The sequence below is a fragment of the Poeciliopsis prolifica genome, unplaced genomic scaffold (assembly GCF_027474105.1).
Source record: "Poeciliopsis prolifica strain line A6 unplaced genomic scaffold, Auburn_PproV2 SCAFFOLD025, whole genome shotgun sequence".
Taxonomy (NCBI): domain Eukaryota; kingdom Metazoa; phylum Chordata; class Actinopteri; order Cyprinodontiformes; family Poeciliidae; genus Poeciliopsis; species Poeciliopsis prolifica.
This window is the reverse complement of record NW_026562400.1, coordinates 1-24,605: the sequence shown is the minus strand read 5'-3', so window position 1 is coordinate 24,605 and position 24,605 is coordinate 1. Positions and strand designations below refer to the sequence as shown.

The window sequence follows — 24,605 nt, the reverse complement described above, 5'->3', positions numbered from 1 at the left end:
GTTGATTTATGTTTAAAAGTAGACAAATGAGAAAAGCAACATAAAAAACAAAAAAAATCTAATTTTCAGATTGGAAAAATTATAAAAGCTCATTTATATATGAAAATGTTTCTGTTAGATTAAAGATTAAATCCATAATGAACATTTGTTGAAAACAAACTTAGTAAAACAAGGAAACCAAACTGGCTTTAAGGGATCGGTCCCACTCAGCCAATCAGAGCTCGTTCTGGGTCGAAGGTGAAAAACGTTTCATTCATTAAAATGTTTTACATTCAGTCTTTAAAATAAACAAACAAACTCAAACATCATGATTATTTCCTTCAAACTAAATCAAACACTTTGAGAAAACATCTGAACATTTTCATAAAGTGTTTTTATTAATCAGTAAATAAAAATTCTTCAGTTTTCTGTTCTTCTATTTTTGTAAGATTAATTTTTTCAGGAGCTTTTAGATCTGAACCTCAAATGCAGCAACATTCTCATTTAATCCTTTGGATTTTTAGGTTTTATTTTAAGTGTTGAAAACATATGTGTCCTTTATTACATCTTAAAAGTTTGATTAAACACAAAGTTGAAGGATGTTGTGAACTTATTTTCCTCTTTGTGGAATTTGTTTTAATCTGATGGTTGGAGGAAGAGGAGGGACGGCGTGACCTTCATCGTCTGTCTGAATCAACTTTAATCAACAGAAAAATCTTTTCTTTCTCCTTCCTTCTGCTCCTCAGAAAGAATCAGGTTCTGGAAACTTTTATAAAGTTTTTCAGCACTGAAAAATCATTTCTAGATCCACGGATCTGAAAAAATACACAATTATCATCAGAAACTTGTATCTAATTCATCACTTATTCTGTCCCTGCTTTTAATTCCTTGTGTGGTTATTTTCATGCACTTACACTTCATCACTCCATGAAGAAATGTTTGTGAACTCTTTGAAACGTGTATCATTGTAGTTATGGTGAAAAAACCTACATAAAAACTGCTTTTAAACCGCTTTTATTCTGTTGCTTCCAGTTTGGATCTGAAGCATTTTCAGCCCAAAATCCCAAACTACACATTTTAATTGGTGCAAATGTTATTGTTAATTTTCATAATCATATTTTTAATAATATGAACCATGACTGAGAGCGATTTGCAGATTTAACTGCTTCATTTCAAGAATTAAAACCTTTCAGTTAAATTTTATTTATTCACTTCATTTACTTTTTTTTATTGATGCAGATTAATTTAATAACACTTTCAAAATAAAACCAAAGTTTTGCTGCACAGTTTCAAATGAAGTTCCAAAACAAAGCAAAAAAATTTAAAAATAGGATCAACTTTAGTTTCCTAGAAAATAACTTCAGATGATTTATAACTTAAATTGAAGTTAAGAATTTAAATAATTAAGTCGTTTTTTTGAAGTGTATTAAACAACTGCTAAAATAAAAGTAAGTAGTAAAAAATTAATTTTCCTAAAAAAGTAAAATGTTTTAGATTTTGTGAAGATTTAATTTCTGGCTGGTGATTGAACTTATTATCTTGTGTTTATTGTTAACAAATATTTTCAGTTCAAAATATTTTATTGCAGGTTGATTGAACAACTACAAGTTTTAACAACTTCATACTTTAAACCTTTTAAATCATTGACTAGTTTCTGCATATGTTCCATTTACTCATTAATAAATAAAACCTCTAATGTGGATGTGCAATAAATTCCACCAATTTCTCTGCAATTATGGTTTATTCAAAAGAATTAAATTCATTATAAAACCGTTTGTTGGGGGCTTGGAAAGACGGAGGCGGAAAACAAACGTCAGCAGCAGACATCCAGCGTGTGACCCTGCATGACCGTCTTTTACCCACTCAGGAAAAGCCCCAGTTCGGCGCAGAGAGGCCCGCTCAGTAAACGAAGCCTGTTTGATGCTTTGATTCAAACTTTAACCAAAAGGTTTGAGTCAGAAACAGCAATAAAATGCAGCTTTGTGCTCCAGATTTTGAAGGAAGCAGCGAAGTTCACCTGCTTCTGATTGAAGCGTCTCAGAACCAAACGTCCCATGACATTTTCTGCAGCGTCGTATAATAAGAGATGAGATTAGAATCTAGATTAACGTCATTCAGAACGTTCTTCCTTCGCAGTTTGACTCTGAGCAGACCACCAGTCATTTCACCACATCCTGTGTGATAACACTTTAACCTGCATAAATGTTTCCATTTAGTCTCTCAATAGACCAAATATGTCTTAGAACAATTTCTCTCTCACTTTTATTTACTAACTTTTTAAATATGTAATACAAATAATGCTTTATTTCAAATGTCTGCTCATGTTTGCAATTTGAAATATGTGAAACATTTGTCGAGTGTCTCTCTCTGGCCTGCAGGGATCAGAGCGCTGCACTGAACGTTTCCTGTGCTAAATTTCTGCCCATTCATTTTGGACTCACTGTATGTGAACCAGGTCATGATTTTATGTAAGACGAAAAATAAAATGAAATAAAAGTGTGAAAACAGAACCCAGAGCAGCGCTTCAGTCGTGAATCTGCAGAGGAAGCCGTCAGCGCGTTTCACTTTATGGCGTCTCTGTCGAGTTATTTTCCAAAACAGATTTCTAAAAACCTGAGATGACACTGATAAGGCAACTCTGCTGCTGCCGCAGGACCAACATTTAGGTTATGCTGTGCAACTTTTATTTGCATTTACGTATGAAACCATTTTTTAAAAATAAATAAATAATAAAAGAAAATGACCAAAATGATATATTTGACTTTCTGCAGGCGTTTCATCTGACTCTTTCTGCTAAACTGATCTGAATATGTTTGCAATACGAAAATGAAACAAGCTAAAAAAAAAAAAAACTTGATGGACTTCCCCATCTGCTCAGGCCCAAGTAATGTTCTGCTCTGGTTCCCATTTATAAAAATAAATCCTGCTTTGTTTTTTGTTCTACGTTGGTGTTCAGTAAAATCCCAGAAGACATTATTCAAACCAAAACCCTCACAATGAACCAGAACGCCTAACAGGAGTTCAACTCCATGTTCAGATGAAGTGAATTTTTTTCAAAATGTTTTAAAATCTTGCTTTTAGTTAGTGACCTTCCATATCACCCTCCCTTTCAGTTTGAGGAAGTCTGATTTCACACAATCTATGAGCTGCTTCATCTTTTTGCAGCATTATAGTCATGGGGTCTGACAGCGACGCTCCTAAGAGAACAACATCAGGCTTCTGTTCCAGTCTCCAAAAAGGTAAATAAAAATCAGTGTTTACTGACCGGTTCCAGAACTGCTTTATTAATGAAAAGCTGCTGGAAATGCAGCACAGCAGTGGCAACGAGTGACAGGATGCATCACTCTGATACTTTTACAAAAATCCAAGATTACCGTTGATTGTCGGTAGTTTAGAGATTGAAAACTTGACCCTCCTGAACAATGATGTCATAGTAAAAGTAGTTTTGTTTCTGTAAAAATAAACGTGTATGTGTGCATGTGCATATTTGCCTGCTGTAAAGCATGGTGGAGGATCTGTCGTGCTTTGGGCCTGTTTGTCTCCAAAAGACCAAATGAGAGCATAACTTTTTACTGGTCTCCTCTGTTTGTGATGCAAACATTTCAAAAGAACATTTTACATTTGAATCTGTGTCGTGTTGCTTCATGTTTTGGTCACATTTGCAAATGAGTTTCTCCTTCATATATAAAAGTTTAAACATCTAATAGCAGGTCATAGCTGAATATTTCAGCCTGATTGTAATCAGTTTACATGGCCAAATCTGTAGAGTAATATTTCGCCAGACACAAAATCAAAACTTTTTTGTGATTTCTAAATGTTTCCTTCTGTCTTTCTACTGATAAAACTGATGTCATCAGACAAACAAGTCATGCAGGTCTGTGTCTCTTATCAAAGCAGCATGTAGCTTTTATAAAAAATATGTTTTTACATATTTGTTAAAATAATGATTCATGGAGCTCATAAGGAATTTCATACAGGAATTTATTTGCATGTCGGTGGGCAGCCTGGAGTCACGTCAACACCTGGCAGGAGGAAGTTGGACTTGAACTGACGACTTTCAGGTTGTCAGACAACTAATCCACCCACTGAACCAAAACAGGCAGATTGATTGGGTGGAGGTAAATTAAACCTCCAGGACTCAGAAATCTCTATTATAAGGAAAATTAACATTTCTTCCCCATTCTTAGCAGGTCAAAATCGATGGAGCTGTTACACTTTAATCGGTCTCTGTTTGGATAATCAGTTTCTGCTGCCAGGAAAACCAGGGCTTACACAGGAGACAGCAGGGATCCTGCGGCTCATTTTACTGATTTTATGAGGAATTATGTAAAAGATTTGCTGTAAAGATCATGATGCAATTTCCTGAGTTTGCTAAATCTGTGTTAACCTGAACTGAAAAAGTCCACAGGATGTTTCAGTTTTGTTCCAAAAACTTCTATTTTATAACGGATTTATTTAATAATAACTGACCCACTGAAGCAATATCCACCTGTAAAAAAATGAATTTCATGCATCAGACTGGAAAAGGAAATGTTTAGAAAGGGATCAATGTTCATTACAATCTAGGTACATTTTCTGTTTCTTTTTCTGGTTCTGGGTTTGCCCTTAGAAAGGAAACACACCATCAGACGTGTTAGAAAGGTTAGCATCACTCTCATTTCCACTTTACCTGCTTTCGTATGGTTGTAAAGTGACAGGTGTGACCTCAGCTTTGTGACATACAAACCATCAGAAATAGTGGTACTTTATTCCTGCAGCCATATTAGAAACAAAACTCCTCAACTTTTGGATTTCATTCATTTCATTTTCATTTAAGTTGTTTTAAATGTCAGATTTTCTAACCCAAGTTGTTTCTCATCACTGATATTTTATCCATATAGAAAAGTCCTGAAACACTTATTCTTTTATTTCTTTGTCTTATTTTTATTGGAGTCTCATAGTTCAACATTAATGAACTTGCATTAAAAGTTTTTAGTATCGTCACCATTATTGCTCTGACTTTTAAAACTTACTCAGCCAAAAGTTTTGTTTTTTCTCATTCCTAAATTGCTTCTCTTTAAAACAATCACTGTTGCAGTTTGGAAGAATTATGGTGTCACTCATAAGGACGTGAAGAAGCCGCAGTGTAACATTAAACATAAATCGCATACGCAGTGGCCTCTGGTGGCCGTTTGGAGTATTGCAGCTTAGTTTCTTTTCAGTAACCGGTTCCTTCTTGTTAAACTGAATTGTGAAAACATCCACAAACTGTGTGAGCTCAGTCATTGCAGAGCTGCTGCTTCTCCACACTGAGGAGCCAGTAGATGTGGTTCGCCTGGACGTCTCCAGGGTGACGGGTTCAGGGTTCATCCGCAGGGAGGAAACCCAGGGTGAGACCCAGGACACAAATGCTTCTCTGCTGGCCCAGAAACTCCTTGGGATTCAACTCTCTTAACTCTTTTTCAAGTAACTTTCACCTCCAATCAGCTGCAATGCCGCCAACTGTTGCATCAGCAGCGAAAAAAAAAGCCTCTGATGCAGGTTTCTTGAATGTTCGGTAATTAAATGATGTTGAGGTGAAAAGCTCAAAACTGCTTGTGTGGTGGTTCCAGAGACAGTGGGCGGTGATACAGTCTCACATCGGCAGACACTAGCATGTTAAAATAACTACCTGTCTTTTTTGTAACGCCTACATGCTGATGAAATGAATGTTCTCGCTGAATGTTTCCATGAACCTTCACCGTCTTGTGCAGATAATCTTCAGAAAGCTGTTCAACTCCAGTGCATCAAACTGATGATAAAGTCAGGTAAACTTTTCAGGGAACATGAGTTGGAGTTTTCATGCTATAGATATAATTTATAAAATTGATGTGAGCATGCCTGGATCCTTCGCTCAGATTTGATTTTGGCGTTGCAGTAATTTTCTGGCTCAGGTTGGGACTGTTTTGCATTTTTATGTACATTGAAGTGCAATTGAGTCCAGCTGCTTCGCTTTGTGAAATTTCCTGCAATTGGAAAATATTTCGATTTGACTAAGTTTGGTATTATGACATTTAACAGCGTCAGCTCACACCTACAAGATGATTTGAATCTTAGATATAATTTAAATTCCTGATACGTGCTTGAAGTAATAACATTTGAAATAGCTTTGATTAATTTAAAACAGTGCGAAGGGGCTTCACAGCAGGATGATTCTGACTCAGAGTCCAGACACCTTCACTCTGCTGGATTCTACTAAAATCCCCTGAAAGATCATTTGCACAGGATGAACCATTAGGGTCTTTCGAAATGTGTTAAAACAACATCTGTTTTAACACATTCATTTGTTTTAGTTCTGAAACAGAACTTCTTCTGTGTTTTGACACAGTGAAACAATATGAGCGAGGACGTTTTGGAGCATTCTGTAAATCCAAACTACTATGAGGATCATTTTGGTTTTTAAACGAGAGACTTATTCACATCACTACTTTAGCTGCTGCGTAGCCAAACTTACAACTTACGATGCTGTCCGTAAACAGAAGTAACATTAAACACGTAAGAACGCGATGCTCCCACAGGCACATATTGTTTTCATAAATTGATTAGTGATAGATGTATTTAGAATGACACTTAGCAATATTATTGTTGCTGTGAGTCAAATGAGAAGGAAGCTGCTATGTTTTATCATTGCACTGACTTGTTTGGCATTTGCACAGAAATCAAACTTAAACTGTATTAATTAATTGTATATACTTTACCTTTTCAAAAGGCTGCTGTTTTCTATTACACCTGCAGGTTGTTTCATTGCTCTCCGTTTGTTGCCCAGATAAGAGACACATTTAGCCCGTTCTGTTATGTTGTGTTTTGATCAAACACTTCACATGATAATTTACTGTAAAGTGTTTGCGAATCGTTATGCAAACTGCATTTGGAGCAGATTTTCCAAATTCCAAAAGGAAAAAAATGACCCTTTTCCTGTCGATCTCCATAATAAAATTGATATAAAGAATCAATTTCTTTATTGCATTTCTTTAATTTTATTAATGCAACGAAACATAAAACATTAATATTGTAATGGAAGGTAAACGTAAAGCACCATAATACAACAGAGTCACATGGTGCATCATTCAGTCCAAATAAACATTTAATCATAAATGCTCATTATGTATACAATTACTCATTTTGATAATAGTCTAATATAAAGCTTTACATTTTTTGTGGCTCCAGACAAATTAGTTATTTGTTTTTTGGCCCAATATAGCTCTCTCAACATTTTGGGTTGCCAGCCCCTACACCAGGGTGATTAGCAGTGCTGAGACCCCGCCTCCCATCATCCCTGCACAGCGAACCCAATGCCTCTGGGCGCTGACGGCGCCGGTCGCAGGCCAACTGCTCTTCACCTCAAGCGGTGAAATGTTCCCTGATTTCAAAACTTTGGTGGAAGTGGTTCCTGTAATTCTATGACCACAAACTCTGCAGACAGTTGATTACACACAATCAGGTTACCTGTTCTGAGGCTTTGCTTTCAGACCACAGCTGCTTAATCCTTCATAATTTAAGTGCAATCGTTTAATTTCCTGTTGTATAAAAAGACACTGGAGCCACAGTCAGTTTTTATTTGTGCAGAGAAAAGGTTACGTTTCCATCTGCTCGATGCGAGACGGCGTGACGTGGATCCTCTGTTCAGATTGGATGAGTTGAATATTAACTAACAGAATAGAACAGAAATACTTATTATCATGGGGAAATTTTATTGCATCAGCAGCAAAGTGATGGAGCACAGATTCACTCCATGATACAAACACAGAATATAAAAACAGAATGAACAATATTATACTCTATGGTAAGGTCAAAACCTCAAAATAAAATGAAAATTAAATGATTTTCATTATTCAGATCACAATCATTCAGGATTTTTCAGTTTTCTCTTAAGCAGACTTTTCCACCTTATTTGTAATTATCCAATAGGAAGATCAAATCTATTTGTTTCACTGAATCTGGGTGCTGACGGATGTCTCTGGTGAGGCGGCGTAGAAAATTAACACTGTTTGGTGGAAATTCTTCTTAGTTTTGATGAATATCTCGGCATGTGTCAGAATGCTAAACTACGTCAAAGATAAGTAATGTTTGAAATGCAAATAAAGTGGGTTACCAATATCCTCTCGTTTATTCTGTACGCAGAAATTACTAAGAGCGAAAAATGTCAACATCGGGTGTTTTTGAAGAATATTGTCAGATAAAGTGAGAAAATTCCTGGATTTATTTTTCTGCTTCCTTGCACATCAATCAGCCTTTCACACGCAAATCAAATTAATACCAGTTTGTTTTTCCTGTATCTTGTTTTAATTCATCAGATAATTTGATTCTTGCTGACATAAATGAGAAAATGTGAATCAGATGCACCCTATGGCATATTTAAACAGCTTTATTTCCCTGGTGCTTTTCACACTTCACAGCAAAGTTTGTGCTTATTTTGTAGATTATTGTTCAACACGTTGTGTTCTACAAATTTGATAGCATGACTTTAGCCCGATGCACTGAGATTAAAGGCACAGGTTCCTGTGGTGAATGGCCCTCCATGACACTGTTCATCTTCTCTAATAATAGATGAAAATTTCAGGCAACATTTCCAAGATGCTACAGGAAATCTTCGTTAATTCTTCAGCACCAAACAGGAAGTTGACGTGGCTTTTAGAAAGGTCAGATTTTGGCCAAACTTTGAAGACGTCCTGTTGGAGCTGGACTGACTCCGACTGAACGTGATATTGAAGCTTATTGCTGTAAAACCAAGCAGCTACATGCAAATTTGAGCGCTGATGCAGAACATCTGCGGTCGCAGCACATGCTGATACATATTCAAACCTTAAGGGACTCTGTCAACTTTCCATATTCAGCTGAAAGGGTCCAAATTCGTTTTCCTCTTTGGGTGAAGTAGGTGAACCAAATTTGACGTCTGAATTGTTTTGCACAAAACATTTCTGTTTCCTGTTGACTTTTTTAGGGGGGTTAGCTGATGCATATTCATAGCTTAAAAGTGGAAGTGGTGGGAAGGCACCACATTACACCGTTGTGCAACCACATCCTGAATCACCATGCTGACAGTGACGCCTTTAGCTTGCTGCCTGATTATTCTTCCACTCAGTCTTCAGACGTTAACACATCCGTGTCTCCGGCACCGCTTCTCTCTTCAAGTTTAGAATTTCACATTAAAAAAGGTAAAAAATTTCAACCTTTTCTGTTTATACTTAAAATATTCAGGTCTGAAGACATGATGAGTTTAGATTTTTTTTTTTTTTTTTAAATACGATTTAACAGTGTTGTAAAACAAGCACTTTGTATTGCCTTGCTGCTGAAAATGTGCTAAATAAATACAATTTCCTTTACCTTTATAGTGATGTAGATCCATTAATTTGTGGTCATACCATTTGACTGTTGCTAATAATGTGTCAGTATTTCTTCCCAGACTGTTTAAATCTTTCTTAGCTGTTGCTGTAACGATGAACCTTTGGATGACAGAAAGCCGAAGCGTTTTTCTTCTAAACGTCTCTTCTTCAACCTCAGTCCTGACTTAGAAAGCTCTATTTGTGCCTGCAGTCTGGTCTGCTGTGTTTTCCCCTGCCTGCCCAGCGTCTGACACCAGTGAGTCATCTCCATGGCTCCTCCACCTCCAGCCCTGCTGCTGCTGTGGGGTCTCACTTTGCTCTTTGGTGGAGGTAAGATGACTTATTGGATCTAATTAGTCTTCTCCTCTGCTCTGTTATTTGACATTGCTGAAAAACTCTTTTAACATATTTCACTTTATTTGAAATTCATTGTAATCTTGTTTTAATGGCTGCAGATCATTAATCTCAAATCTAATCTGGTTTTTGCTTCTTTAAATCAAGTGAAGCATCTTTTTGAGTCAACAGTTACTGACGTTGACAGTCAGGATTAGAAAGTGTAGGTAGTGCAGCCTTTGCAGCTGACCTCTTTTTTCTCTTCTGCAGCATCTGCATCTCTCTGCAATGTCACCTGCACCACTGACTATAATCGGATATTAAACTGCTCCTGCTCTGGCTCTGTGCCAACACTTCCTGTTCTTCTCACTGTGACTTGCAGGTAAAAGTTGTCCTGTCATTGTTATTAAATTAATAGATGTCTTTATCTCGCTACTGTATAAGCAGGAGCATTTTAATCTTTTCCTCAAGAATTATATTTTGAACATAAAATTTAATTACATCTTTGCATTATGTTATTTAACTTTTGATTTGAAGTAATGAGTAAAACAGTTTGCAGTGGCGTTAACTCTTTCTAAAAGTGTAAAAGTTGTATTTATAAATTCCCTCAGTTCCTCTTTGTGTCATGCACATCAACAGACACCAGCTGCTTATTCCACGTTTCATGTAGTTCCCAACAATTCAAACAGAAAGAGGCGTAAATGAAAAGGATAAAAATGATGTCATAGTGGTGATTGTTGTAATACATTTTATTTTGAAATGTTTTCATATGTGGAATCTGAAAAGTTTGCAAAGTTAGAGGAGCCAAGTTTGTTGCAACTGAAACTATTTTTATTTCATTTTCATCTAAACTCTGTATTGTTTGGCATCATGACTCTTTATTGCTTAGTTTATTACACCAAAACTGTAAAAATGATGTTCATGGCGAAATTCATGGCCCTAAAATGCAATAACTACACTACCCATAATGCATCTCAAAATAAAATAGCGTGCTTTAAAACCTGCCAAAAGTGGATTAAAAGTTAAAGAAACATTTAAGTGAAGGAGATATTGCAAATAAAATGTTTTTGTCACAAAGAGGCTTGAAAACTTAAACATCTGAAAAATGTGTTTTTACAATAATTTCTTGTGCTATTTGGAGAACATTATCTGTGTTTTTCGTTGTTCTTACGAAAATCCATAAATAATATTTGTCTCTGTCAGCAGCAAAGTCTTTTCATTCATCATAACACCAAATGATTCTGTTCCAGCACTCAGGACACAAACCTTAATAAGAGCTGTGAGACCAAACCGCCTCAGTCCTGGTGCATCATCAATGAGGACCTCACCTACGTCGCTTCCACCGATACGCTGTGCGACGCCACCGCCAGGCAGCCTGGCAGCCGAGGCCTGGTGGTTCTCAGTGAGTCAATGCAATGGGAGCTCGCTTCTGTGGGTAGGTTCAACAAATAATCTCATTTCAGTTTCATATCTGACAGACTGACGTAAAAACCACGCACAAAAAAAATGCACCTGAGAGCTGCTTTAAGGTCAGCACTCTGCCAGGTACAGAGTATTTAGGGGTTTTAATGAAAAGTGCAAAGTTCACTCCAACCACCTGTGTCCTTTGCTGGAATAAAGCTCATGCCATCTGTAACTCCTCTTGATTTTTTTTGACAGTAAAACTTGAAGCTCCTGATACTGTCAGAGTGGAAAAGGCAGCTGGAATCTACAACATTACCTGGAGCAACAAAGGTCAATACATTTCCTGCGTGATGAACAGAGTCCGCATAAGAAATACAAAAACCCTATCTGAGGTGATGCTAAGTTGTCACAAAAGCATGAAAGAGACTGTAACGTTTAGCCACTTTTTGCTGATGAGTTGCATTTTCTCGTTTCTTCCTGACAGGATTTAATTTCTATGCATTCATCAAACCGGAGGTACTTTGAGCTGGATCAGAAAAAGCTGCAGAACAGCGCGTCCTACGTTGTGGACGTTCAGGCAAAAATCTGTGAGGATGAGTTCATTGTGGGTCCGTGGAGTGAATGGAGCACCGGTGCAGAGTGGAGCACACCGGCTGACCCTCCAGATGAAAAAGGTGGGATCATATAATACCGACTAAACCTGGATGTTCATAATCATTTACAGTTCAAATCATATTCATCTGATCTTTGTCGCTTTTCCAGGAGTGAATTTTTACTGGCTTTACATCTCGACGCCCATCATCCTCATCCTCGCCCTCCTGCTGCTGGGATACCTACAAAAACCGTGAGTATTTTCAAACGTCTCAGTTCCTGTTTTAAACTGGATTTTCCCACCAACTAAGACCTGATTTTAGTCATTACCAAAACAAAAAGCCTTCGAGGCTGAAGAACTTTACTGAACTCTTCTTCTTACTCGTTGTTCAATCGCATCCCAATCAACCAGTCAGTAAACGTAAGCTGATAAAGAGGAGTGAAGGGTTGAAGGTCACCATCATGCTGCCTTCCAGTAAATGATTAGCAATACAAGTCACCGCATCAGTTGATTCCTGGCATCACCTCCTACATATGTAGAAACCACGGCAGCAGTATGTGCAGCAGCGTTGTGCACTGAGTGGCTCACAGGCATAGGAAGTCCTGCAGCAGAGCGTCAGAGAGCTGAGAGCAGCTCCCTGTAGCTCTCCACGGTTTCAACAAGAAAACACAAGATTAACCAGCTCTGCTCTCTCTGCTGACGGATGATGTAACACGTCTAATGTGTGAACAGAAGTTTTAGTTCTGGTATTCTCACTGGCGGTTGATACACAAAGCCTAACTCACTGCAAAAACTCAAAATGTCACCAAGTGCTTTTGGTTGCTAGTCCAAGTTCTGGTGAGCGAAGTTTTATCATGACACCTTGTGGTATTAACAATAAAAGTGAGAATAAGAACTTACTTTTTGGATATGATAAATCAGAAATGTATCCCAATAATGATAAACAATATGATAAAAGCTAACATCTTAGAACACCTGAAACTTAACTAACTTAAAAATAACTTTTCAGCAAAATATATAAACTTGTTTCCATTCAATAATTATTGTGTAAAAATTTTAAAACTGTTATTTACAGTTTTAAAATCTGTAAAGTTCATGTTCTGGTACCATGAAGGTTTTCTCACCTTTTGTCTATGGTTTTATTCAAATGAGATGGTTAAAGTCTGTTTTTCCCTTAATTCTTGGTTTGATTTGACTCATGTCTCTGTGTTAAAAAGAGCCATTTTTCACATGTTCTGAGTTAAAACCAACATGAATCAGAGTTCAAACCAGAAAGTGTGTCTAGAAAGGATTTAGGCTTTTATTTTGAGGACATTATAAGAGTAATTTAAGGAACAACCTGCATTGAGATTTTTTTTAAATCTCTTTTTCTTTTAAAAAATGCCAGAGATGAACCAAATCTGAATCTGTTTTAATTGTTTTTTAAATTGAAGATTAATTTACCTTCCGTGAATTAAAGGAGGGTCTGATATCTTAAACAACCTCCAGTTGAAAAGTTTTGTTGCCAATCACTGTCTACTCATGATGAAAATAATCCTGTTCCGAGAGTCGCAGCGTGGGATGTTTTTTTATCAAAAGTTAAGATCAAGCTTTGACTCAATAATTCAATAAATTGCTGTGTAATCATTCACATGAAAGCCGCATTGTTTTACTAAGATTACTGGTTATGATCTTAAAACCTTTGATTTCAGGTCAAAGCTTCGCCTCTGCTCAGCCCATCTACCGTAAAGCAGCAAAGATCCAGAATAGAAACATACTTTGTTCTACCTCCACTGGGAAAATTAGCTGTATCAGCAGAAAGAAACTAACAGAAGAACAAACAGATGAGCTGAGCTAGTAGCAGTAAAACCTGAGCATGCAACATAAAAAATCTACTAAGCTACGAAAAATAGCAGGTACTCTTTGCAAAAAATAAATAAAAAATGTAACTGTAAAAACAAATTGTAAAAAACTGCACTTTTATGTGCAAAAACAGACAAATGAGCAGCAGTTTGTTGTGTTTGCAGCTAACAAACTGCTGATTTAGCACCACAAAACAGAGGTGTCCAAACGTTTTGCCAGAGACAAAATGTTAAAATGCAAAAGTTCTTGCAGGCCTGAAAAATTTTATTTTTTTAATAAACATCATCAATAATGAACTAATGTCATTTTTAATGTTTTTTTTATGTCAAATAGTCAAGATCTGTTGATGTATTTAATAAAGAAAGATGTTTAATTTCTAAAATGTTTGGGTTAGTTGTCTTGGGTTATTCTCAGCGACATGAACAGGAAACGGGTCGCTCTCTCTGCAATGTCCCAAATCTTACCAAGTATTCTTGGTCTGGTTTCTAGAGGAAATATCTTATGTCACTTAAAATACAACAAATCTAACTTACAAGAAACTTTTTATCAAGAAGTAGGAGCTTGTTTTGAACCTTAAAATTGATGAAAAATGACTAAATCCACTGGCAGACTGTTCACTTCCAACAATGAGATAATCTACCAATGGAACTAGTTTTCCTCATTATTAAAGAATTATTGACTTCTATTTCATGCTAAGAAGTTTCTTGTAAGTTAGTTTAGTCCTATTTGAAGAGTATTTAGTTATTTGCACTAGAACTAGATCAAAATGACTTGGTAAGAATTGACACACAATCAATCTAAAAATGTCCCGTCACCACATGTTGAAGAAGATGCCAGGCTGGCTGATGCCACCGCACAGGGACTAAAGGTCACCGTTTCTGTCTTCTGCCTCTCCTAACTCTTATTCTGCTTTTCTTTCAGGTGCTGGCAGAAAAAACTCAAAATGATGACGTTCGTCCCCAGACCCAACGATTATTTCAAGCCCCTCTACCACAGCCACGGTGGGAACTTTAAGGTAAGAGAAAGCAAAAGCAGCCTTTCACATTGTTTGTAGTTTCTAAGTGGGGCCAGCAGGTGCTGCAGAAGAGGGGACTCACGTCACATCTGGATCCTGCTGGCTCTGCCGGCTGGGACTTTCCCTTTGACGGCAGACTGAAGGGACTCTGTGATGTTTGTGACTCAGTCAGCAGGGGCTTCACGAGCCTCACATGCTGTGGGAGGATATTTGTCTCAGTCAGGCAGACCTGTTCCACCCCAGTGGAAATTACCCCAGGGGTTGTGTTTCGGCTCTTAGATGTGCCATGGTGTCACAGAAAAAACGTCCTGTTTTCAACCTGATAGAGACATAATGAGAACGTTGTGGTTCACGTTCTTTCATTCTTTCATAAATGTTGCACGGTTTATCTCTGCTCTCTATCTTTTGCAACATTTGTCTTTTCCCCTAATGTAAATTTACTCTTTTCATATCTGCTATTTTTAGCAGACAGACCATGTTTGTGCAGGCAGCAGTCTCCATTTCCATCCATGATAGTCATTCACCAACCGTATGATCACCGTATGTTCTGCATGCAGCAGAACATCACCACATCCAGCATCACATATGAATTTTAATGAAACTGTCACGTGAAAATACTGCAGCTGCACCTGGAAGAGTTATTTAGCAACAAGTTTAGATTTGTTCTGCAGCCTGCTTGTTGCTCCAAACCAAAAAGGAAATGTTTTTATAAAGGATGCAACAAGAAGTTGTCATTTTAGGAGTTAATCTGTAAGTTATTGTACAAAATCTGCTTTTAATAAAAACACACTTTCTTAATTTTTTATATTTATAAAAACAAACCAATTTCACCTCATTCTATGTTTTTTTTTCTTTTGTAATACAGAATTCTTGTCTAAAATCTGACAATAGGAATAAATTTTAGGTTAATTGTTGATGGCTTTCATAACAAAACATTTCACACATATTTAGAAAATCGTTTTTTGCAACTCTAAACAAATTTTATGTTGCAGTTCTTTGAATTGAAGAAGCTGCAGAAAAGCTGCTCTAAACACAAACACCAAAATTATTTCCTTTAATCATCTTTGTCTTGAAACAAATGAAACGTGAAGATATTTTCAGAAAAGATAGATATACAGCAACAAGAATGAATCGAGTCTGGAGCCCTTAATCCAAGTTCATCTCAAACTGTCACTTAACTTGTTAAAATGCTGTGAAGAAGCCAGCAGATGGCGCTATCTCTCCACGTTACACATGATCTAACAAATGGCAACAGTGGAGAGGAACTAGATCTTTTTAACTAGACGAAATTATATCCAGGAAATCCTTAGACTAGCTCTTTTGTTTTCTATCCCTGTGGGACAGAATGCTCAAAATGTTCCCACAAAGACTAGATTAAGTAGGGAGATGTAGACATTTTATTATGTTGCATAAACAAGGATTAAATCCAGCCATCCTGTAAGAGACAGAATAATTACTTCACTGAAAGGCTTTGCATTTCCACAAAGATGAAAATTTCACTCTAAAATTTATGATTTTGCCATCTTTGGTCATAATTAGTTAGATTGCTATGAAAGAAAAATCCCAATGTGTCCCAAACTCATCAGAAAATCATCTATCAAATAGAAACTTATGAAGGATTTTATGATTGAATGAATAAAGTTGCCCTTAGCCGTTTTTTTTTTTTAGACTTTTTAAGAATTTGACCCGTTGTTATTATGGTTGCGACGCATAAAGTTCAGTTTAATTCAGTCAGAAAAAAAGGTTTTTCTTTTGCAGGATTTTTGAGATTAGCATGCAATTACATACCTCCTACAGCAGAGGGCGCTACTGGAGTATTTATGAGTATTGAAGCGTCACTTTGATGGCAGTGATGCAGATGTGAGAATCTTAACAGAAATCTGCCAAAGTGTTTGAGACTAAATACTAAGAAAACATTCCAAAGATTTGGAAAGTGATTACATTAGTTTAGAAACTTAGAAAATCCATTAACTTTAAACTTCTTTCATTAAAATAATATGTTTTTTTAAAGCAGAAGAGGCCAGCATGTCGGGGTGTTGAAGTGAGACTGCTGGTTTATTTTAGGTGCTGCATTCTTTGGTGACTTCACTCCGGCTGCAGAGCAGCTCTTTGCGAAGCGGCTTCTGCTCTCCTGCCGTATCTCACGTCCTTGTGGTGCAGACTGCTTGCGTCGTTCTCGATTTACAGGTTCCGTTCAGGAGCTTTGTAGGCAGGATGTGGTGGCCTGGGCGTCAAAACGCTATGATTCGAGCTTATCTGGACATCTCAGGCTTTAGGTGGCTGCACATTTTTTACACTTCTCTGAAAGCCTGTTAAATAGATGAACGCAAGCGAATTAAATCAAAGTGAACATCAAATTTCTTTGAAATAGTTGTCACATTCTACACTCCAGATTGATCGCTGCACATTTAAAATTAACATCAACTTCTTCAAGGAAATAAATATTCTTCAGATTAGGAAGACTTATTGTATGCAGTAAGTAACAAATACCATATAGTCCAAATTTGGAGATATAAAGACTCCGGATGTGACATGAAAGCTTTCTCTGTCAGATTAGAGGAGCTCCTCTGCACATGTGGAAAAACATCCTACTACTTCATAAAAATGAGGACAATCTGATCCGATATCGTGAAAGTAACTGATTTATTCTGGCCCTGCTGGCAGCACGAGGCTCAAAAACAAGATAAGTGGATAAAGTATGGAGGTGACGTGTCACCTGAGGAGCCGCTGCAGTGCCTTGTCTGAGCATCATTTCATCAAGGAAGTCACTGATTACCACAACCTGCACAAATCAGATGGGGCCTGATGTTCCTCTGCAAGGCAGAAAGTTTTCTTACCACAATGATTTGAGAGGAATCACAAGCGGAAATTAAAATGTGTATTTTTACAGAACAAATGACAGCTATAACTCTGGAGATTATGTGGACATGTCGAGAAAATGTTGTGATAATATGTGATGCACATCTCAGTATGATCTGTATATCAATAATTCCTGGCTGCTTCCACTGAACTGCAGGGGGTCAGTAAAAGCGCACATATAAGATGATGATTTGTCATTTTGTTGCTCTAATCCAGGTGAGAAGACATCAGCAGTGGCCTTAGAAAAAGAAACTGTTCCTGTTAGGTTGGAATCCCATTTCCAAAATATTTAAAATCCATCGTCATGTAGAAAGATTATTCAACAGAGAGAAAATATTTTGTTTTTCAGCCATAGGATCCGGTCACCTCATACTCACTAAGTTATCAAAGATGCAAATTAAGGTGGATGAAAACTTCTCCACAATGATGAAGCTCAAGATGGAGTTATTGCTGCTGAACGTTGTGCACAAGGCGTCCAGTCAGGGGCTACATTTTGTTCTTCTTTGCTATTAAAGGGATACTTGGTAAAAGATGCTCTGATTTCACACAAACTTGTAAATCATAATAATTTTGTCTTATAATTTAAAACGCTGTTTCTTTCATAGCTGAACATGCTAATAGCAGCTTATCTGACACAGTAACTGTCTGCGGAAATCCAATGTGATGTTTTGTTTTTCTTCTCGTAGGAGTGGGTGAAGCCGGTGTTCAACGAGTACGATTACCTAAAGATCACCACCTGTGTCATGCTGAGCGAGAAACAGAGCGAAATCCTCAGCTGGAGCAACGAGAAGCCGAGCTACAACGAGGTCACCGAGGTCAAAGCTGCTGATGACTTCCTGCAAGCCCAACAGCTTCCCAACAACCTGCTGATGACGTTTCAGGACAGCAGCACCTCGCAGGGCACCATCCACTCCACGGGACACATCTCCATCCACACCGTCACCCTGTCCGGAGAGGAGTTTGAGGGGGACGAGACATCACAGAGCTCGCTGAAAAGCTTCCAGGACGCAGGAAGCTTTGGCTCGTTTGACGACGACAACAGGAAGCGTGTTGCTTCCCGGACGGAGCGGCACAGTGGGATATCACTACGAGAAAACCAGATCGCCAATGATTTGATACTGGAGAACCAAAACTTTCTGCCGGATGGTGAGTTCAACGAAGCAGAGCGGGTGTCGCTCAACTCTTTCGCGTCAAATGAAGAGTCGGAGGACGGCTACCCTCACGTGGACTTGGACACCATCGACAGCGGCTTCGGAGAGTGCGGCAGTCCTGGAGCCTCAGACTCAAACTCTAACTCATTTCCTGAGGAAAAACACTTCAATTCAAACTATGTCAAGCAGTGGATATGCAGCACAATTCAGGAAGACACCAGCACGATGAACAATGAACTCAATGAGACAGTGACTGCAGCTTCTGACTCACAGCTACAATAACTGCAAGAAGAATCACAATGTTGCGGATCCTCATGCATTTGTTATTTTGAATGAACAAAGTAGTCATTTATTTTTTTTTAAATCCACTAAAACAGGTTTTAGTGATGTCTGTTTATTGTTAATTTAATGGAACTGAGATTCTTGTATGATTTGAATGAGACACCTTTTTAGCTTCACCTTTATTTGTACAGTTAAGTTTGTCTCAATAAAGATCTGCTCTTAACTGTACAGAATGCAAATGTTTAAATATGTATATATGTAAGTAAATGTATCAATATTTTAAAAAACCCTTTGATAAGATGATTTCAGAAGATGCATTTGATGTAAATTTAAGCTGCAGGTCAAACAGTCAGGTGGAAAACAATGCAACAGAGTAACATCAGATACAATGTAGAAGATAAAGGAGCAGGGCAGCAAAGTTTGCGCGACAATAAAAATAAAATACAATGGCGTCATGAGCATTAAGATGCCAAGATGCATCAGTAACCTTCTGATCCACAAAGCGAATGTCTGAAGGCCGAAAGCAACACCCTCAAATGAAACATGTTGGTGTTTTTAGCAGCCCTGGGACTTCAGCTCAGTGATTCTGCCTCCATCTTGCTCAGATGTAAAGGTCATGCATTCTACAGCTATAGCATCAGCATGTAGGCTCCCTTATCAAGATGTCTGATAATGGTTATTTCCTTGCGCTTGCACATTTTTCTGTAACCACTGTAACCAACCGTCCTGTTTGTGCAGTGTACAAGAAAAGAAAGCAAAACGGCCAACATGATGATTTTTGACTCTTATATTTCCATATAAAGGCAACTGTTGCATGCAATTCACTTAGTTTCTTCTAATGTTTGGCTATTCTATAGGAACTATAGATGTTGGCATGCGAAATAATAATTCTGAACTGTACAGAATGCAAATGTTTATATATGTATAAATGAAAGTAAATGTATCAATGAAACCAAAACAATCTTTCAGAAGATGATTTTATGAGATGTATTTGAGTAAATATGTCAATTTAAGCTGCAGGTCAAACAGTCAGATGGAAAAAGAAAACTGAGTAACATCTGACACAAACTATGTATTGGAAATATTTCTAATATTCAGCAACCAGGTTGTTTATTTATCAATTCATGACAAGAGTCAACTCCATAAATCTGCTCCAAACCAAAATCTGAACTTATTCCCTTGGCCCCAATCATTATTTAATGCTTTAAATAAAAGAAAAGATTATCCATCTGTTGTCCATATACAATTACAGTTAGGGCCAGAAATATTTGGACAGTAACACAATATTTGTGAGTTGGGCTCTGCATGCCACCGCATTGGATTTGAAATGAAACCGCTACAACAGAATTCAAGTGCAGATTGTAACGTTTAATTTAAAGGGTTGAACAAAAATATCTGATAGAAAATGTAGGAATTGTACACATTGGTTTACAAACACTCCACATTTTAGGAGCTCAAAAGTAATTGGACATATAAACATAACCCAAACAAAAAAGTTTTTTCTCAATTTTTGTTGTGAATCCTTTGGAGGCAATCACTGCCTTAAGTCTGGAACCCATGGACATCACCAAACGCTGGGTTTCCTCCTTCTTAATGCTTGCCAGGCCTTTACAGCCGCAGCCTTCAGGTCTTGCTTGTTAGTGGGTCTTTCCGTCTGAAGTCTGGATTTGAGCAAGTGAAATGCATGCTCAATTGGGTTAAGATCTGGTGATTGACTTGGCCATTGCAGAATATTCCACCTTTTTGCTCTCATGAACTCCTGGGTAGCTTTGGCTGTATGCTTAGGGTCATTATCCATCTGTACTGTGAAGCGCCGTCCAATCAACTTTGCAGCATTTGGCTGAATCTGGGCTGACAGTATACTTCAGTACACTCCGGTACACTTCAGAATTCATCCGGCTACTCTTGTCTGCTGTTATGTCATCAATAAACACAAGTGACCCAGTGCCATTGAAAGCCATGCATGCCCATGCCATCACGTTGCCTCCACCATGTTTTACAGAGGATGTGGTGTGCCTTGGATCATGTGCCGTTCCCTTTCTTCTCCAAACTTTTTTCTTCCCATCATTCTGGTACAGGTTGATCTTTGTCTCATCTGTCCATAGAATACTTTTCCAGAACTGGGCTGGCTTCTTGAGGTGTTTTTGGGAAAATTTAACTCTGGTCTGTCTACTTTTGGAATTGATGAATGGTTTGCATCTACATGTGAACCCTTTGTATTTGCTTTCATGGAGTCTTCTCTTTACTGTTGACTTAGAGACAGATACACCTACTTCTCTGAGAGTGTTCTGGACCTCAGTTGATGTTGTGAACGGGTCCTTCTTCACCAAAGGAAGTATGCGGCGATCATCCACCACCGTTGTCTTCCGTGTACGCCCAGGCCTTTTTGAGTTCCCAAGCTCACCAGTCAATTCCTTTTTCCTCAGAATGTACCAGACTGTTGATTTTGCTACTCCAAGCATGTCTGCTATCTCTCTGATGGATTTTTTCTTTTTTTTCAGCCTCAGGATGTTCTGCTTCACCTCAATTGAGAGCTCCTTTGACCGCATGTTGTCTGGTCACAGCAACAGCTTCCAAATGCAAAACCACACCTGGAAACAACCTCAGACCTTTTAACTACTTACTTGATTACAAGTTAACGAGGGAAAGGCCTTTTGAGTTACTTGCAGCCTTTGGAGTCCATTGTCCAATTACTTTTGGTCCCTTGAAAAAGAGGAGGCTCTGCATTACAGAGCTATGATTCCTAAACCCTTTCTCCGATTTGGATGTGGAAACTCTCATATTGCAGCTGGGAGTGTGCACTTTCAGCCCATATTATATATAAATTGTATTTCTGAACATATTTTTGTCAACAGCTAAAATAACAAAACCTGTGTCACTGTCCAAATATTTCTGGCCCTAACTGTATATACAGAACAAAAGTACAAGAAAAACAATAAATGTTTGATAAAAGATACAAACTTTCCAGACCATCATTTTTATTACACATTTTCTTTCCACTCTCTTTTTCCAAGGTTTGACACAAGAACAAGAAAATAAATGTTTGACTAAATAAGCAAAATAAACTTTCTAATGAATAGATATTGGAAAAAAAGTTCAAAAGAAATGATCATATATAGAAAAACAAGTGAATTAGACTATTTTGAAAATAAACAAGAAACTGAAGCATGATATTTGCTGGTGAGATGATGTAACTCCACCAGCAGAAGATTCTTTGATGTCACAGTGAGGCAGTCTGTCTGATGTCATCAACTAGACATATATGTAGAACAGAATTCAGCATATTTTTCATTGCTTGGTATATCACTGACTTGTTCAGACATACACAAAGCTCTTTCAAATTGACCGTACAGGTAATTTAGAAATCGATTGATTTTAGCGAACGCATTTAAGGGAAAATGTCTCATCAAAACCCAAGATACTACAATGGAAAGACGGGACCCCAGATGAGAAGGGGAATCCAGCCAAATTTCCAAGGAAGGTTCCCACCTGTGCACCCGAATGTCTTACACGGGGAAATCCAAAGGCTGGGCTCTATTATAGAAATGGAGAGAGCCCAAAGGTTTGAAGACAACCAAAGACTGGGCCACCTGGAAGCAGAGCTGGAAGAAACGAAAGTCCAGTTAAAAAGACAGAAAGCTCTCAAAGAAGTGTTTATCAACAAGGAGAAAGAGTTAAAGAGGGAACTCGAGAGAATTGAGAAGCTTAGTGATCCAGGAGTCATCAGCACTGCGATCCTTGCTTCCAAGGTCCACAACGACGTGAAATGTAAGAAGAAGAAGTTGCTGCAACAAGACTATGTAGAATTGAAGACGGCCCATCTCCTGAGCCAGGAAGCATTTACATCAGAAATACAGGCTGAGAAAGAGAAAGGGAAAGCCCTCCAAGAAGACCTTGATAAACTCCAGACTTCCTACAAGGAGCTTTGCTCTAAGTATGAAGACAAAGTTGCCATGGTGAGGCAGCAGGAGGCCCAGGTGGAAAAGTTTTGTGAAGCAAGAGTCAGTGAAGTAGAACAGCTGCTTGAAAATCTAAGAGCTGAAAAGGACAACATGTGTCAAAATTTTTCCCAAGAGATCGCATTTCTGCAAAGCAGCAAAAAAGGTCTGCAGGCAGAATTGGACCAGGCCAAATGTGCATATGAAGAACTCAATGGGAAATATGACAGAGATGTTTCTGGACTTGAAGCCCAATTGAAACATATGAGACAGAGCTAGATAGTGAGAGAGCAGCCAGTTCAGAAAGAGAGAAGAAGGACCTGGAGGAAAATCAACAATCTCAGAGCTGAGCAAGATAATCTCTATGAATTAATGTCAAAAGAGATCGCATTTCTGCAAAGCAGCAAAAACAGTCTGCAGGCAGAATTGGACCAGGCCAAATATGCATATGAAGAGCTCAATGGGAAATATGAAAGAGATGTCTCTGGACTTGAAGCCCAAGTGAAAACATATGAGACAGAGCTGGATAGTGAAAGAGCAGCCAGTTCAGAAAGAGAGAAGAAGGACCTTGAGCAAATCAACAATCTCAGAGCTGAGCAAGATAATCTGTATGAATCAATGTCAAAAGAGATTGCATTTCTGCAAAGCAGCAAAAACAGTCTGCAGGCAGAATTGGACCAGGCCAAATATGCATATGAAGAACTCAATGGGAAATATGAAAGAGATGTCTCTGGACTTGAAGCCCAAGTGAAAAGATATGAGGTGGAGGTTGAGCATGAGAGAGCAGCCAGTTTGGAGAGAGAGAACGAACTGGAGGAAATCAACAATCTCAGAGCAGAGCAAGATAATCTCTATGAATTAATGTCAAAAGAGATCGCATTTCTGCAAAGCAGGGAAAACAGTCTGCAGGCAGAATTGGACCAGGCCAAATGTGCATATGAAGAACTCAATGGGAAATATGAAAGAGATGTCTCTGGACTTGAAGCCCAAGTGAAAAGATATGAGGTGGAGGTTGAGCATGAGAGAGCAGCCAGTTTGGAGAGAGAGAACGAACTGGAGGAAATCAACAATCTCAGAGCAGAGCAAAATAATCTCTATAAAAGAATGTCAGAAGAGTTCCGGTCTCTGCAGCAGAAATTCAACCAGATGGCAAAAGATTTAAAATGCAATATAAGCCAGTATGAAACAAGCCATTCTTCACTTCAACAGCAAGTGCAAATCTTAAAATGCAAATAACTCAGGAGAAAACAGCTCATTTGGAAGACGTGGTGCTTCTCAACAACATGAAAGCCATGAATGCCACCCTCCAAGAAACCATGGCAGAAGAAATGAAAATCCTGCAAGAGAAGGAAAGGAATGCGCAGACTGAGTTAGAGGAGGTGAAAGTATTATACCAGGAGCTGAATAGTAGATATGAAACTGATGTTACTGCAGTGAAACAACAAGCAGAAAAATATCAGCAAGTAAGTTGTGAGAGAGATATTCATTTGGAAAGACCAAATGAGGATGTACAGCTTGCCAACTCTCTGAGAGATGAGAAGGAAGATGTCAAACAAAACACACCACAGGAGTTCACAGATTTGCAAGAGAAAGATTCTGAAAGGCAACCTGACCAGGTGGAAGTTTTACACCAAGAGATTTCTTCTGCGGAGGTTTTCTCAAAAGAAACCGCGTCAGGTGGTTCCACGGATTCGGGATCTATGGAAAAGATGCAGTGTGCTGTAGAAACCATCCAGGAGAATGTGGACAACACAGATCCAAAATCCATGCAGGACGGTAAAAGGAAAAAACCAAAACTTTCTTTTTGGAAAAAAGTACGCAAGACTCTCAGTTTGAAGAAACAGAAAAAGGAAGGAAAAGAGTGAACAA

At 38.1% G+C, this 24,605-nt stretch overlaps 1 protein-coding gene across 2 annotated transcripts; it reads left to right on the top strand.

Moving 5' to 3' along the window:
- Nucleotides 1-3,161: 3,161 nt before the first annotated feature.
- Nucleotides 3,162-19,671, top strand: LOC129370953 (interleukin-21 receptor-like). Of its 2 annotated transcripts, none has more exons than XM_055047258.1 (9): nt 3,162-3,218; nt 9,532-9,650; nt 9,924-10,035; nt 10,904-11,088; nt 11,313-11,449; nt 11,542-11,731; nt 11,820-11,901; nt 14,413-14,506; nt 18,052-19,671. In XM_055047258.1, the coding sequence occupies exons 2-9, from the start codon at nt 9,590-9,592 to the stop codon at nt 18,796-18,798; spliced, it is 1,608 nt and encodes a 535-aa protein (XP_054903233.1). In that variant the 5' UTR covers nt 3,162-3,218; nt 9,532-9,589; the 3' UTR covers nt 18,799-19,671. The 2 variants fall into 2 exon arrangements, with proteins under 2 accessions (XP_054903233.1, XP_054903232.1); XM_055047257.1 differs by lacking the exon at nt 3,162-3,218 and adding an exon at nt 8,971-9,152.
- Nucleotides 19,672-24,605: the final 4,934 nt, after the last annotated feature.

Excerpts from the sequence above, each read along its gene's own strand:
- LOC129370953 (XM_055047258.1), top strand. The coding sequence starts at position 9,590 with ATGGCTCCTCCACCTCCAGCCCTGCTGCTGCTGTGGGGTCTCACTTTG. Across the intron at positions 9,651-9,923 it reads CACTTTGCTCTTTGGTGGAG|CATCTGCATCTCTCTGCAAT; the intron begins GTAAGATGACTT and ends TCTCTTCTGCAG. Across the intron at positions 11,732-11,819 it reads TGACCCTCCAGATGAAAAAG|GAGTGAATTTTTACTGGCTT; the intron begins GTGGGATCATAT and ends TCGCTTTTCCAG.